We start from the raw sequence: 17,248 nt of genomic DNA on the forward strand, positions 1-17,248 counted from the left end.
GCTCGGAAAACACCGTAGAGGGGAGTTCATTCCAAAGCCGGATAGTACGTGGCAAAAAAGATCTTTGGAAACGCACTGTCGATGAACGCAGCGGTTCCAGATAATATTGATGAACTCTGCTCCGATGGCGGGAGGTGCGATGATAAAAAGGAGATGAGGGGATCATCTCGAATAATTCCTGAGAGCATTCCCCATGGACCATACGGTATAAAACACAGAGAGAACCGAAGTCCCTCCGTAGACCCAGAGGTTCCAAGCGATCCGCGAGAGCCTCACTATCGACCGCTACAGCACAAAAACAGTATTCTTTGGCACAGACTAAATAGATATTAGAGATCAACGTATACAACTGTTCAGAAACAATACACGTTAGCTTTTCAAAACCTGAGGTGGGCTGTGAGATTGTCCACCCATCTCTAGAATAGAAAAAAATGTAGTATAGACTTTACGGGACTGGTTTCATTTAATTTCATCTTATTTCATTACACTCTCAAATAAATTAAATTCACCTTATTTCATTCTTAAAATTTTTGGCCCAATTTTCACGGAACAGAAAAAATATGAAAGATTAGACTTTATGGTGTGATACCTTTGCCTTTCGTGTTGGAAAAATGGAACTGCTACATATTGTAGACTTTTCGCATTGTTGATTGTTTTTAATTTCTTAGAATTGTGCTTTATTAATAATAATTCATGATTTCTACTTTCATTTTAAATTATCTTTTCTAAACCAGTAAACTTTCAATAGTAAGATGTATTCCAATATAGTAATTACGAGGTAAGCAATGTAAATGAAAGGTTATAAAATTTTAAGTGTGTCCTGGAATTGTAAATTTTCTATAACAATATTTGGTAAATTATCTGATTACAGACAGATTTCAAAAATTAAATGTTTATGTCGATCCTTGGTAAGTATCGAAAGTCAGAAAACTCCACAAAGTGGTGCCTCTAGTGATGGTATATCACCGCCGGTTCGCATACAAAGAGGGCCAACGGATATACTTCAAGCTTTGTCCACCACTGTTGGAATTGATCCTACAGCTGCACATTACAAGTTAGTACTGCAATTTTTGTGCGCTACCTATTACATTTACAGTACCTCGATATTTGTTACCAGATAAGTTTACAATCTTCTCAGGATACAAAACCATATGATGGACCTTTATAATTTATTTGAATTAAATGATACAGTAATTTACAAATCCTAATCATATCCAAATAAAATAAGTAAGTAAAACATTGCCAAACTAGAAATGCTCAGTACTATTTTGATGATATTGAAACTCAACGGAGAAGCTATCTGGAATACTTGTATCAAGTGAAAGGCAAGACAAGTACCAATTCTAAGTAAATACCTTACATAACTTCCCTGATAGGTATAATATCATGTACCTTAAACAGAAAGTTTTTTAGTTTTATTGCAGTTAACTGCACTGGGCATATGAGTAGGTACTTATTTATTTCTTGCATAAATTTAGGCTTAGAAGGTAAGAGATCTGTTATATAAGAATACTATTACATTTTAATCTTAAGTCATGTTTCAAAGTGGTATTGACATTTTCATATTACTTAATAGCCTCTTAAAACTTTTAATATGAGATAGATATAGAGTTTGCAGTCTATGCACAGCTTTAAAAAGATGACTAGAAAGGGGAGGCATTAAAATCTCTTATCAAAAGGATCTTATTATTTAGCCTACTAACAATACGCTAAAAACCTTGTACTATTTGCAAAAAAGAAGAACAATTACCATTTATTACAGTATTGTTTGTATTGTATGTATTTATATGAATATTATTGATTTGAAATGAAACCTACAAAAATTCTAATGAATTTTAGAGTTTAAAGCAGAAAAAGTAACAAGCTGATGCTATCTCAAAGCGGTTGCTACATGTATTATATTAGTATTAGTTACAGAAAAAAGTAGAAAAACTTCAACAAATATTGCATTTTTTTTTAATATCTCCATACATTGTTAAAACAAAAAGAACTATTTACAGGTACCATGATGATCCATATTTAATACCATTATCAAATTATCGTAAGAGAGCTTATGCACTGGCAGCTGAAGCCGGTCGAAAAGCAGCAATATGGATTAGAGATGAACATGCAGATTTGTTTACAACAAGAATCTGGGATCCTCCGCTAAGGAAAAAAACACCTTACTATAATGCTGATCCAAAAATTGAGGCTTTCTCGCCCAAACCGATTTATAATGATGAAAGCAAGGTAAGATAAATTTTCTGAATAATCATATTAAAAGAAAAGGAAAAGAACAAATTTGTCATGTCTTAATTTCTTGTACTAGTTGCAGAATTACTGTGAGTAGTCTTACAATGATATTCTGTTTCAATCACAAAAGTAAATTTTAATAGATATGACTATGTAGAAGAGCTTATAAAATAAAAAAATAGCAATGCACTGAACAGAACAGTATGACAGTTCCAAGAGGTCTTCACATTTCCTAAGTCATGAACAACATGCCTTTCGATTCAATCCTTATGATGACATCTCGACTTTGCCGAAGCACATCACCCGAAGCGAGCTAATGTTTGACGAGTAGTTGCGGTCTACATACACTAGGTGGAATGGTTTCACTTTGTTTATCATGTCATGTAGTGCATAATATACTTACATACTTATTAACAGAACTGTTGAAACTACTAACATTAAGAAACATCTTTAATAGAGTAAAATTACACACAAACAAAAATAAAAAATGTAATACATTATTATTACTTCTTCAGGTAACTGAAGAAGATCTAATGTATACAATCCAAAATGCTCTCATTGAAGACTCAATTAAAGTATATCAGTTACTTGGCGGGAGTCAAGGAGTGAGTGATGATCTGAAACTGCAGTTGTTGCAACTTCTGTGTTTCTATAATGAAAAGGAGCCTGATTCTGTGGAATGGTTAGAAGAGAGATGGTTTTCAGCAAACACTAGAGAACGACAAGCAGCTACTTGGAGGTCAATAAAGAAAGATTATTGAGTTATTGAAGTTTCTTTTTCTTTTATTTTTTATTCTTTTGCCGTTTTATTCTTTCTGCCGTGAAGCAGTAATGCGTTTCGGTTTGAAGGGTGGGGCAGCCGTTGTAACTATACCTGAGACCTTAGAACTTATGTCTCAAGGTGGGCGGCGCATTTACGTTGTAGATGTCTATGGGCTCCAGTAACCACTTAACACCAGGTGCGCTGTGAGCTCGTCCACCCATCTAAGCAACAACAAAAAAAATATGCCGATATGAAGTTTATTATGTAATTTACGAAACATATCTAACACAATGTAAATCTGAAACGAAATAACATAATTCCAGATTGGGAAGTTTGGCAGATACAATTTTTACATCAATGGAACCAAAAAGTCCAGAAGCATACTGTGCAATCATACAAGGAATGGCAAAATACTATCAGGTAAAGTATTATTGAATATTTAAAATGGAAGATTCCAATTACGTAAAGCATGTGCTTATTATGCATGTGCTTATTATGCATGTTAAAGATTAGCAACATGTAGTATTTTCTGGGGTTTCATAATGTTTCAACATGCACTTTAAATTTAAACTTATTAAAACAAATTTAAGATGAAAATTAAATGTTTGTAATTATAAATCTAAAACTTAATATTTTAATTGGTTTCGATTCTTATACATAACTAAAACTATTATACATAAACGGTTTTATCCCACATTCTGAATAATGAGCATATTCTAAATAGTGACCTTAAGCTTTACTGTGAAACTGACTGACTATGAAACTTTACATCTTCATGTTATTCATCAACATTTTATTTATGTGCTAGTTGCTACATCAATGCAATAGCTTGAAATTTAAAATTGGTTGATACAGGCAGAAAGAGCTTATGAACTCTCTCAGGAAGCAATTGAAAAGGGCATACCATTGTCGACTGGGGTATACAATGCTTTACTGGGATGTATAGGGTTCTTGAGAGAAGGTGCTACCTTACGGATAGAAGCCCTTAAATCGACACTAATGCAAATGAAAGAACAGGTTTGTGTTGTATATTTATACCGAAGTTTTATTTCACATTGTATATCTGAGCTTTTTGTGACCTATAGAGACAATTAAACTTAAGTAAAATAGCTTAAAATATAACAATAAGCCATTGTGAACAAGCTACCAAACCCAGAGCAAACCTTCCACCCTAGTGGAGGTTGGCAATGATTACAGCTACTTTGGACACCAAAAAACAATAGACTGTAACAATTTAGTAGACAGAATATGCAACGTCTACTGTGCATCCTATTGCACAATATCTTCACTTGCAAGATAAATTGCAGTAGCTCATATTTACATTCATGCATAATATGATCAACATTAATATTATGGCTTACTGAAAATTCAAAACCTAGTAATAAATATGTTAATTATCTTCTGCTTAAATAATGAATAAGCGCTTTCTTTATACATGTTCACTCTCTCAACTTTATCTAAATTTATATTATCTACTTTATTTATGTGAATTTTGCATGGAGTCCTTGGATAGGTATATTTTTAAACATCCTTAAAATTCCAGGGTCTCTCGCCAAATATTGAGACATTGAGTGCTTGTCTCCGTTCTATATCTGTGTGGGGTGGCGGCATACAATTACAAAATTTGGCAATGCAATTAGTTGCTGAATTCAGAGAGCTTGGCATCCAACCTGGACTCTCTGCTTATTATTATTTAGTCTGCTTGTTCTGTAAAGAAAGTAAGTACTCACATGGTCATTACCAATATTTAACACTATGCAGAAGTTATGTTGTAATCTAAATACTTTACAATTGTACCTTCCACTGAAGTTTAAAATAGATAGTTCATGAGGAAAAAATTTTGATGTAGTTCTGAAGATGCAGATATGCTTTTTCTAACTAAAAGTTTTATCGATTGATATTATTTCATTTTGTAAGGATTAAAATTAATGTTTTCTTTTATGTATGCACGTTCATTCATTGCTAAGGCATTCTTTTAATTTTGATGAAACTTGATACAGTTGTTGTTGGCACTTCAGAGAAAGTTTCTGTCATAGCGCTTTCTGTCATAGCGCCATTCACATACGAGGCTTATATATGCTTAACACATCTATCACACACATTAAACGAGAGTTATAGCAGAGGGTGACTAGGTCTCACTAGTTCAGTATAACCGGACTTCGCATAGACCATAAATGTTTCCTGGAGATTGAGAGAGCTTTATTCTTATTAAAAGATTAAGTTAAGGACTTCAATACTTCAAAAACCCAAAACATGACGAACAATATGTAGCCAAAACGATTTTCATGAATAAGAGATATCAGATAACATCAATGGAAATATAAATCCCTGAGAAAATTTACTACATAGGACCAGTTTGTATGCCCCTACAAATCGATACTAGAATTATGCACTTTTGTGCGATGAAGCATTCCTACTTTTGTAATTGAGACTGACGGCTTAACGACAACTGGTTTGTCTATATTCGTAAACAAAAAAAAAACAAAAAAAACTTTCTCATTGACCTATTCTAATTCTTGGAACTGAACAATAATTTAGAATTGAAAAGAAAACTAGTTTCATATAAAAATTCAATTGTATGTAAATAGATAAATAAAAACATACTATGATTAAAGATCTAATTAAAATATCGAATTTCAGGAGGGCCCCGTAATAATATTCTATCGAAGATCCTCACTGATTTGGAGAGCAGAGAACGTTTAGAAGTGAATGAACCAACAGACACGAATTTCTTTATTACTGCAATGGGCGTGTGCAGTGATCATTTACAGGTGACGTTAGATTTAGGCTCTATTAAATACGTAACATCAGATGTAACGAAAAATAGGGCAGCGTGAAATTAGAACGCTTGTTACTTATATGAACAGTTTTAATTCTATGAGCTTTGTATGAGACATAATATGAAAAATATGAATCGTCTCGCGGATTAAAACTTGAAGGTTACTGTGGTGGTATTCAAGTTTTTTTGTTGCATATAAGAATGATCGAGCTCACAGCTCAACCGATGTTGAGTGGATACCGGAACCCATAGTTATTATAACGTGAACGCTGCTATCCACCTTGACGCTTGAGATCAATATTTCTATTGGATAGTCATTACGCAAAGCATATAACTTCTTATCGTCGATCGTAGAAATAATTCGTGCGCACGTATTAAATACATGTTTCATTAGATATAAAATCGGTACCTGTCTGCGAGATTCTAACACCACCATATACGCATCGCTTGATATGTGTACACCGGACGTCTTATCTATTAGACAACGACGAATTAAATTACTACATGAAACAAACAGGCCGTCTTGCCAATCAGGCCAGTGATGATTCAATTTCTCGTGAAGTTTTCTTCTTAATTAAAATAAACCCTTGTTAATGTTTTAGGATATAAACATGGCAGAAAGAGTCCACGCTTTACTTATGAGAAACAATAACTATAAATTAGTAGGCGACGCCTACAAGGAGAGCATATACTACAGACATCTAGTAACTGTCGCTTGCAGGTATTTAACATATTTTTTTACAATTTTAACAAACCGAAGTAAAGTGTAAACAACTGGACTCCTTATCGGACTGCTCTGCTGTAGAAATAGGCAGAAGTGTGATTCTTAATCGTGCGGGCCATCGATATATTACCACTAGATAACGCCTCACAAACAAAAACAAAACACAAATATGGCATCGACTAACTAATCTGACTATACCATCAAACGAAAAAAAACGAAGTAAACGTATAATAATTGTAACCTAAACTATGCTTTTTTCCCAAGCAATAAAGTGCAGTTTAGATTGTTTTAACATTCACTTACGACCTGACGCCATGAATGACAGAGATTGAAATTTACAATAACTTTTGTTCCAAATTGAACCTTTTTTTGTTAAAAATAAAGCAGAGATTTACGGAATACATTTTACTTACGCCATTTGAAATTTACGATATGAAGACTTCACTGCTCCAAACAGAGTATTACGGAGTCACGTTTTGTACTTTTTTTGTAAGAATAATTTGAGGAAATTTATTTTTTATTATGTATTTTTAATTCATATTCATTCAATTTCTTCAATTTTTTCAATTTCATTCCTAATGATTAACAACAAATATTGTATAACTATAGATCATTATACCTTAGTTAGCTATATTGTCTATAGCTATAAACGGCCGTCTGGTGTAGTGGTAAGTGACATGGTCACTACACAAGGGGGTCGCGGGTTCGAATCCCGCCAAGGGAAGATATTTGTATGATAAATATAAATATGTCTTTTCCAGGGTTATGGATGTATATTAAATATATGTATGTGTATAATAATAATATTACATTTATATCCGTTATCTGGTACATGTAACACAAGTTCTTTACGAACTTACCACGGGACCAGTTAACGTGGCGTGATTGTTAAAAAAATAAAATAAAATGTATGTATGTATGTATGTATTGTAAATGGGGGGTGGAAAAAATGGGTAAGAGTTTTTTAAACCACAACAACATAATCCACATCAAATTGTTTTATTTATGAAATCATGTCAGATTCGGTAAAATGGTCTGCACAAACGAAAATAAAAAATAAAAAATTAGGTGACTCCGCTACACTTGTTCTGAAATAGCTCTATTACATCCTTGTCTTGCATGTAAAAGTTAAGATGTGTGCGAAAGAGACAACTGCGAAGCAAAATAATAGGATTTAATTTCTTGAAGTACTAATTTGGAAAGAATAACTAATTTATTTCAAATGTTTATCACCATCTATATTAGTAAAAATTATAAAACTTACCAAAAATACTAAATCCCATGTTGTTTTCTCTTTGTAAGCGTGTTATTTTTACAACTTTTTACAGCGCATTTTGGCATCGTTCCCCTCGACGGTCGGCGTGACACTGACGGCAAAACAGTGCTTAATATGAATCTAAGCACTGTTTTGTTAGGCCACTTTTGACGCCCTTACGCGGGATCTATATCCTATAGTGGTAATATATCGATGGCGCTGACTGATAAATGCGCCCTATTATTAAAAAATGTAGTAATAAAAAGAGAACCGAGGATATTGATGCCGTGAGAACATCCACACTTTGAGCTGTTTTTTTATTTATTTATTTTTTATTCCATGGATGGGTGGACGAGCTCACAGCCCATCTGGTGTTAAGTGGATACTGGAGTCCATAGATTTCTACAAGGTAAATTTTCAGCATAGTTATAAGGGCTGCCCCACCCTTCAAACTGAAACGCATTACTACTTCAAGGCAGAAATAGGCAGGATGTTGTTACCTACCACCAGTATAAGATGTCCTAATTTTTGCTTTACTTTAGCTTTGCTGGTTTACTTTTGCTTACAGGCATGCACCATTCGAGAAAGCAACCGAATATTTAGATACGCTAATACCAAATATTTATATACCGGAACCATCGGTAATGGAAGAGGTATGTCAATAAATAACGAGTATGAAGCTATGATATTCGGCACCTGTAGATTTCAAGTATTTAACAAATCATTAAGGGGCTAAGTAATTTTTTTAATGTTGATTTCTAAAAATATAACATAATTTACATACTGAAACAAAGATATCAATTATTACATAGTTTTTTTTTTAAATAAATAAATAATAAACAAAATTTTACTAACAACCACACCACGTTAACTGGTCCCGTGCTAAGTTCGTAAAGAACTTGTGTTACAGGTACCAGATAACACCTACACCTACACATATTTAATATACATCCATAACCCTGGAAAAGACATTTTATAATTATCATACAAATATTTTCCCTTGGCTGGATTCGAACCCGCGACCCCCTTGTGTAGTGACCATGTCACTTACAACTACACCAGACGGCCGTCTAATTATTATTTATGGTTATTATTACTAATTATGGTTTCATCACAAAATTTGTAATCCATCTTAAAATAAACTGCAAAGTGCCTTTTTTTTAATCATAACGTCTTAAAAAAAATGTTTATTGAAAAACCACAGATCATAAGGACATTAGAAGTGGCAGGCGCGGGCGACCGACTGGCACAGGCGTGGTCCCAGATCATAGTGTTCGGACACGCGAAACGAACCAAACTCGTAGAAAGGCTGCTCTCAGCTTTATGTAATTGTTACGAGTATCAGGGTGAGTTACAATACATTCTTACTTATTTTAGAACTCTGGATAGGAAAACGAACTCAGAGCCAATCTAGTCTCAAGTAGTTATCGGAATTTATGTACATAAGGAAGTCTATATCCGAATCCACCTTGATACATATGGTTAAAGTCTCGAATATATGATGTAGCAGCTGTCTGAACCATTAATCTAGAACGCGCGACATATTCGCGGCAGAAATAGGCAAAATTTAACGTAATGTAAACCACGAATTAATTAGGGATAAATTATGCTGGTTTGATTTTGAAAATACGAGTTTATTCTCACATTGTGAAAGATTGTAATGACATGCTAAGTACGTATCTCATTAAATATACAACAGAGTTAATAATCTGTTTTTTTACTATATTAAACAAGCCCTTTACATGCACTTTTAAATTGTAAAAACTTTCCACTGATAAGGATTGGCTAAGAATTAAAGGGTTTCCTTTTTTCCAAATATATGTATCTATTACACATCACGCAAAATTTCTAAAACATTATTAAATCGCTATATGATAAGAACTAGAACAAATAGGACTGTCTCACTGAGCATTGAATTCTGAAACTTTTCATTGTACATGTGTGTTGCGCACACAAAGCTGACTAAATAACTAAGTGTTTTTTTTAACTCTTTTAGAGGAAGATGTAAAAGAGAAAATACGATCAGCAGCTGAAAGTATATTGAAACATGGAGAGACTTTAGAACAAAGAGATGAATCCAGAGACCAGAGATCACCGGTCTCACAAAAGTATGTACATTTAGAGTCAGTATATGTATTTTAAATTGAGCTAACAATATCCAAGTTTGAATGTTATATACCAATAAACAGCTCAAGATTTAGATTTATTGAATGTACTGATTTTTTTGTAAATTATTACTTGTTAAATATGGCAAAACTAACATTTTTCCAAAATAAAAAATTACCACTGAACGAAATTGTCGTTAAATACGAAATAAACAAATACTAAAATTATTAACAAGCAGAGGAGAAAATTTGTAAAAGTACATTTATCTAATATTTAGATCAGCGTGTCAGCTGATTTCACACATAGTGTATAACACAAAAAATCTAAAATATAACTTCCTCTACTTAATGCTTTAGCTAGGCCGAGCCTGAAACTTTTACTATAAGTAATGCTGATAAACCTAATTCTGAATTTTCCGGATTTGGTTTTAAAACACCCTGTATATACCCTATATATGTTATAAAATACCCTGTATATGTTTATTTCGAGGTCTATGGTAATAATGTATAAATTAGTATCCTGCCCTTTAAGTTGTTTAAGCAATTGCCTTATTACTAGCGACCCGCCCTCGCTTCGCTTCGGAAACTGTAATTTATTATTAATTTCTCCACTATTTAATCGATGTTATTATAAAATAAATATAAACCTTCCTCTTCAATCACTCTATCTATTAAAAAAAAACGCATCCAAATCCGTTGCGTAGTTTTAAAGATTTAAGCATACATAGGGATAGATATAGGGACAGAGAAAGCGACTTTGTTTTATACTATGTAGTGATACATAACATAAATCTCAAACAGACTAATTCATTCGTCGAACAATACAATCGTTTTCTGAAAAAATGAATAGACTCAAATCTTTTACGATACAGGTTATCCGCGACAGCACTTGCGAACATCATCGAGCTATTGTCCGACGTGTCAGATAAATCTTCCGAACGCTGGACCAGTGTGGAAACTGCACTCAATAAATTAAAACAGGAGCAAGCCACCGGAGTTCCATCTAAGCCAGAAGCTATATCAACCTTAGCCGAGAAGGCTGCCTCTATGGGAAAACTAGAAATAGCTGCTGTAAGTGTATCATAAATTGTTCAAGATTGACTTCCACGGTGAAGGAATAATATCGTGTAAGAAAAATCAAAACCCGCAAAATTATTGTTTGCGTAATTACTGGTGGTAGGACATCTTATGAGTTCGCACGAGTAGGTACTACAACCCTGCCTATTTCTGCCGTGAAGCAGCAATGCATTTCGGTTTGAAAAAAAATATAATTATTTATTATTGTTTCAATTGAACTCGTTCATGATTTTCCATCAATTTTTTTCAAATTAGTTTCTATTAGCAATTTATTGTAAATATTTTTGGTAAAATTCAAAAACATAAGTTTTTCAACGCCAAAGGATTTTTTTTTTTATTGCTTAGGGTGGCTTATATTTATGAGTGGACGATCTCACATTCTACCTAGTGTAAAGTGGTTTCTGAAGCCCATACACATTACGACGTAAATACGCCACCCACCTTGAGATATAAGTTCTAAGCTCTCAGTATAGTTATAACGCCTCAAACCGTAACGCATTACTGCTTCACGGCAGAAATACGCAGGGTGGTGGTACCCACCCGCGCGGTCTCACAAGAGGTCCTACCACCAGTAAAAATATATAGGTGAGACATAAAACTTTTCTTAAAGAGTCATTATTGGAACGAAGTTCCTTATGGGACGATGCGGAGGGGTACCCTAACCGGGAAAAAACGTCCGTAACGTAAGGTTTTTATTAGTAATGCACACAGTGTACGACTTAACTTTGCAATATCGTACCAATTAGTAATGCACACAGTGTACGACCTAACTTTGTAAAAACATACAAAAAATAACATATTTGTTTATTATTCATTGACCACGATCTCAAAGCGTTCGTTTGCGCAATACACTAACTTTTATGCAAACAACTGTGAATTAAGTGTACCACAATAAGTACGCACGTTACCGAATGACCGTGGGTTGTTGCGAAACCTCCAGTTTTATATTCTTTATACCTCGAATAGAACTTAAAATTAATATTTTTATAATAAGGAACTTCGTTCCTATCCGGTGTCCCACGACACCACACATTATTTTTTATTGGACGACTAGCTGATCCGGCAGACTTCGTTGTGCCTCAATCAATAAATAAAAGACCTAAACTTTTGTATAACATAAATTTAAAACAAACAAAAAGAATCCTTCCGATGGAGGACACATCAAGGGAAAACAAAATTGTTATTTTTTTTTCATTCCGAGCTTTTTTATATTTATCTACCTTTTAAACCTTCTCTGGACTTCCACAAATAATTCAAGACCAAAATTAGTCAAATCGGTCCAGCCGTTTTCGAGTTTTAGCGAGACTAACGAACAGCAATTCATTTTCATATGTATAGATTGTAATGTTGTCTGTCAGACGGCCGTAGCTTACCTGGCGGAGTGCGGGTTCGAGGAGGCGGCGGGTGCGAGCGCGCGCGTGCTGGGCGCGATGCTGAACCGTCCCGCGGAGGAGGTGCGCGCGCTGCTGCAGGAGCCGGCGGGCGCGCTGGCGGGCTCGCTGCACCCCGCCGCGCTCGCTGTACTCCACTCCTATCACTTGTAAGATTTCCTTTGTACATTACTTTTACTTGTGGTAGGACCTCTTGTTAGTCCGCACGGGTAGGTACCATCACTCTGCCTATTTCTGCCGTGAAGCAGTAATGCGTTTCGGTCTGAAGGGTGGGGCAGGCGTTGTACCTATACTTGAGACCTTAGAACTTATATCTCAAGGTGGGTGGCGCATTTACGTCGTAGATGTCTATGGGCTCCAGTAACCACTTAACACCAGGTGGGCTGTGAGCTCATCCACCCATCTAGCAATAAAAAAAATTAAAAAAACTCCCATACGCACTCATTCCAGACTAATCTATATCGACGCTTAAAAGGCAAACGTGACTAAGCGACAATAACTGCTTTGTACATAAATGATAGGCAATAACCATAATTAATGCGCAAAAAAATATATATTTCTAGGTCTATTAAAATCATCAATTGAATCCTACGGCTAGATTCGTTAAAATAGAATTTTTTTCAGGTATTTCAACTTTAAATTAATCTGCTGTGAACGCTTAGTCACATTTGCCTTTCAAGCGTCGATATGCTCACTATTTTTCTGTAAGTGTTCACGAGCGCTCAGGTTCTCAAAGTTACAGATTTATTTGCTACTAGCTGAACCGGCAGACTTCGTAGTGCCTCAATCGATAAATAATAGACCTAAGTTTTTGTATAAAATAAACTTAAAACAAACAAAAGGAATCCGTTCGACGGGGGATACATCAACGAAAAAACAAAATTGTTTGTTTTTATATAATTCCGAGCTTTTTTTATATTTTTTCAAAATTAGCCAAATCGGTCCAGCCGTTCTCGAGTTTTAGCGAGACTAACGAACAGCAATTCATTTTTATATATGAGTCGTCTATTATCAAAGGTGGCAATCTGTGCATTTGAAAAAAAAAATGTTATTGATATGTCAATACAAATTGATTTGAATATAATCGTCTCCTTCAAAGAATATGGTTCAAAACCCGCATTAAATAAAGGTTAATAGTTAACCTGTTATTTATCTAAGATGTCGTTCCGAAGAGTTTTGTGACTGCCAATGGAATACAAAGTCAATAATTCGTTTTTCTGATTTACCAATAATTATCCAAAAGTCAGATTGCCGGCTTTGATAATAGTCGACTCATATATAGATTTACGGTTGTATTTTTTTTATCGTCAACGTGGAAGTAATCGCTCTCCCAGCCTACTTAGCATTAAGTATACTGTAACTCGATGACGTCACAACACGAATATCCACCCACGTCCGGATGTTCCATCGTTCAGTTCGTAACCATAACTTTGCAGCAGTGAACTTTGGGTTGTTTGTTTTACGAGAGAGTTTTAATAGACTGCAAAACCCTCGCAATAGTTGGTTTTTGTTGTTCATTGTATGCTTCATAAATACATTAGTTACTTACGCCTTTTCGAATATATTAGCGAAATCTACGATATTCCGTATGTAACATTAAGTTAAAAAGTACCCTGAAATATTCACAACCCTATTTGATGAAAGCAAATGTTTTATCTGTGATAAACAGAACACAAGTTCGATAGTTCGAAGCCATTAACTTTTTTTTTATTGCTTAGTAGGGTGGACGAGCTCACAGCCCACCTGGTGTTAAGTGGTTACTGGAGCCCATAGACATCTACAACGTAAATGCGCCACCCATCTTGAGATTTAATTTCTAAGGTCTCAAGTATAGTTACAACAGCTGTCCCACCCTTCTAGCCGAAACGCATTACTGCTTCACGGCAGAAATAGGCAGGGCGGTGGTACCCACCCCCGCGGACTCACAAGAGGTCCTACCACCAGTAAAGTAACTAAGACTTTGTGTAAGAGTAACTAAGACTTAATTTTTCACACAGAGCCAAGACTGGAACTGCAATACGCGATTCAGAATCGTCGACCAGTTCGGAAAGTGATTCCGAATCGTCATCCGATGAAGACTAGACTATTTTAGGATTATTGTAATCACTAGATCGCTTCATTAAATGCATTTAGGTACGTAATATTGTGTTTTAATACTTTCATTAGTTTTAGTATTTTATTTAGATGTTATATGTGCCCCGTGACTTTCGCCTCCGTTTCCTTGCGCCGATAATCCTCAATGCCGAGGGTCGCGGCCTTCCTTGATAACTTTCTCCAGGACTATCCTCGGCTGAGCGGATTGCATCGTGGACTAATATGTTTATGTTGAGGATATAGCGTATAGAGGACTTCTGCCTCTGGGCCTTCTCCAAAAAACTCTAAACCCCCCGCACGCATATAAGTACTGAGCGGCATCAGAATCTTGAGTTCGGCAAAAATAGATTCGTTGGTTCTGTGTTCGATCCAATGAATCCCAAGTATCCCCGGGACTTGACCCGCGAATTATTGGCAACACCTATTCACGATAAAAAAGGTGTGAATCTGCGCGGGTGGGTACCACCACCCTGCCTATTTCTGCCGTGAAGCAGTAATGCGTTTCGTTTGAAGGGTGGGGCAGCCGTTGTAACTTACTTGAGACCTTAGAACTTATATCTCAAGGTGGGTGGCGCATTTACCTTGTGGATGTCTATGGGCTCCAGTAACCACTTAACACCAGGAGGGCTGTGAGCTCGTCCACCCATCTAAGCAATAAAAAAAAGATAAATGTGCAAAATAATTAGTGGAGAAATGACTCCATAAGTAAGTATTTCAGTCTGCATCAGTGCATCATTTTGAGAAGGTGGCATGACACGAAAACCCCCTTTCTCGTGGCCACCGGAAATTATATACCCAATCCTGTGGATCGAATGGTAAAGAGTCGACATCGCCCTAAGCACTTCGGATCCTCCCGATCCATTAATGGTGCTTTTAGCTACCCCAAGCACCGGTCACCGTCCTCGTCGAACCCGTTGCTTGCGACGAAGGGCTCGGCGAGTAAATTGACCCATAGACACAGCCAACTGAATTTCTCGTCGCATTTTTTCAATGAGTCGCGTTTCCAATCAGGTGATAGATACTTCGAAGCACTGCTGTTGCTGGGGCTAGTGTTAGCGACATCATCAAGTTTGAGCCCCGTGACGTCGCTCCGTGAATCTAGTATGACCCCTCGAGGTCACTAGAATAAAAATAAAAAAGTGCCGAAACTAAGAGTGTGGGTAGAATGAACAATAGGGCAATCGAAAAATATAATATTAAAGTAATTGCGTCTAAAAAAACACTAGTGTAAAGAACTTTGTATTACTCAGAAAGTTACCGCATATCCCCACTAAAGCTCTGCAGTCAACTGACTCATTAATAAACCTAATGTATCTTAACAGTAAATCAAAACAAATAATGCGTCATTACAAAAAAAAAACGAATTCCAAAAATAAAATTTTGCTACCAAAAAATTACACTGATTACAGTGTGTGTGTACTGTTTCTTATTTTTTTGTTTCTTGAGTTATACATAAATGTTATTAATTACAATTTGAAACGTTTAAATCATGGACCGGATATCCATAGAGATCTAACGTGGATGGACCTTAAACCTCCCATCTCGAAATTAATAATATTATTATGCAATTCTAAGTGGGCTGACTTTTACATGTCATACGTAAGGTACAATTGTAGTAAACATCCCGCTATAAAAGCAACAAACATTCTACTTAATTCTATATATTGTACTTGTTTTCGTGACTGTGTAAATATTGTTGAGTGCAATTCTATGAATATCTTATCGCTGGTGCTTGTAGAACACGATTTGCTATTGTGATCGAATCGTTGTTGTAACAAGCTCTTCATGAACAAACTCGCAGATTCGAGATTGGGCAGGGTAAAATACATACATTACGTGTTGAGTGTTAAATTGCTCGAAGAGGGCATTTAGGCTTGATGCCGCCTCGGGCCCTGTTTGTCGAGCCGCCCTTAATGTTGGAATAAATTTTATGAAATTTAAATTTAAATGAACTTTATGTCTTTAGAATTAAATATTTAATTATAACTAATAAACATTACAGATAAATAAGTAATAAACATTAGACAAATAAATAAATATATATTTTTAATATAATTCTTTTTTTTTTAACAAATTAATCTGAAGTCGTTTTGTAAGGAGACTGTCTTTACTTTTTTCGTCTCTAAAATTTTGACATTTCCAAAATTTTGCCGAACCTTCATGCCGCCCTAGGCCCGGACCTCATGGGCCTAGGCGTAAATCCATCACTAGAAGAGGGTCACAATCTCGAACAGCTGATGGTGACAGGTGAGATAGATAGCAAACTTCCCAAAGGACGCAGTTCCACGAGATGGTCGGACCAAATTCAATCTTCTCTGAACATCAAGTTCCGCGATGCCTTTAAAGAAACTAAGAATCGTAGCAGATTAAGGGAGATCGTATGTGCGAAAATGATGCAGCGGGGGGAGTCACGACCCTCAGTAAAGAGGAAAGCGACACTAGGAGGAGATTTGTGTGTTTATAAGTGCTCATATTTGGCTATTAATGTATTGACATGGTCAACGACATGTTGCGTTTGAAGTTTAAAACGGTGGGCTGTGTACGGCGTATCCTCCATTCGCATACCCGCCTATGATGACCCCGCTTATTTCTCCTACAAAGCAGTCAGTTTCCGTTTTATAACGATTGAGGCTTCGATCTCATATCTCACGTTTTGATTTCTTTGAAATCCCATTAATGTGAGCTCGCCCGTTATTATAGAGCAATCAAAAATCACTCCCGAGAGATTACCTGATCTAATAATAGCTATCATCTTAAAGGATTTTAACCTCAATGCAAGATCTGAGGAACTATGCAGAAACAATAGACCAATTTAATTTGCTAAACTT

General features: G+C 35.6%; 1 protein-coding gene across 3 annotated transcripts; it reads left to right on the top strand.

Moving 5' to 3' along the window:
* Positions 1-593: 593 nt before the first annotated feature.
* LOC114248811 (small ribosomal subunit protein mS39) lies at positions 594-16,457 on the top strand. 3 transcript variants are annotated; one of them, XR_016324055.1, is made up of 16 exons: positions 594-778; positions 872-1,054; positions 2,001-2,229; positions 2,748-2,971; positions 3,319-3,415; positions 3,851-4,012; positions 4,539-4,713; positions 5,636-5,766; positions 6,377-6,495; positions 8,322-8,406; positions 8,958-9,099; positions 9,750-9,861; positions 10,731-10,929; positions 12,294-12,475; positions 14,324-14,459; positions 15,432-16,457. XR_016324055.1 is itself a non-coding variant. In XM_089732270.1 (15 exons), the coding sequence occupies exons 1-15, from the start codon at positions 753-755 to the stop codon at positions 14,406-14,408; spliced, it is 2,151 nt and encodes a 716-aa protein (XP_089588396.1). In that variant the 5' UTR covers positions 594-752; the 3' UTR covers positions 14,409-14,467. The 3 variants fall into 3 exon arrangements, 1 of the variants encoding a protein (XP_089588396.1); XR_016324056.1 differs by having other exon boundaries at positions 15,439-16,457; XM_089732270.1 differs by lacking the exon at positions 15,432-16,457 and having other exon boundaries at positions 14,324-14,467.
* Positions 16,458-17,248: the final 791 nt, after the last annotated feature.

Source organism: Bombyx mandarina, chromosome 13 (genome assembly GCF_030267445.1).
Source record: "Bombyx mandarina strain Sakado chromosome 13, ASM3026744v2".
Taxonomy (NCBI): Eukaryota; Metazoa; Arthropoda; class Insecta; order Lepidoptera; family Bombycidae; genus Bombyx; species Bombyx mandarina.

What these genes read in the sequence shown, in the direction of transcription:
- LOC114248811 (XM_089732270.1), top strand. Translation starts at nt 753, where the DNA reads ATGTATTCCAATATAGTAATTACGAG. An exon ending in CGACAAGCAGCTACTTGGAG is followed by an intron (nt 2,972 to 3,318) that starts GTCAATAAAGAA and finishes ACATAATTCCAG; the next exon opens with ATTGGGAAGTTTGGCAGATA. An exon ending in CTGCTTGTTCTGTAAAGAAA is followed by an intron (nt 4,714 to 5,635) that starts GTAAGTACTCAC and finishes ATCGAATTTCAG; the next exon opens with GAGGGCCCCGTAATAATATT.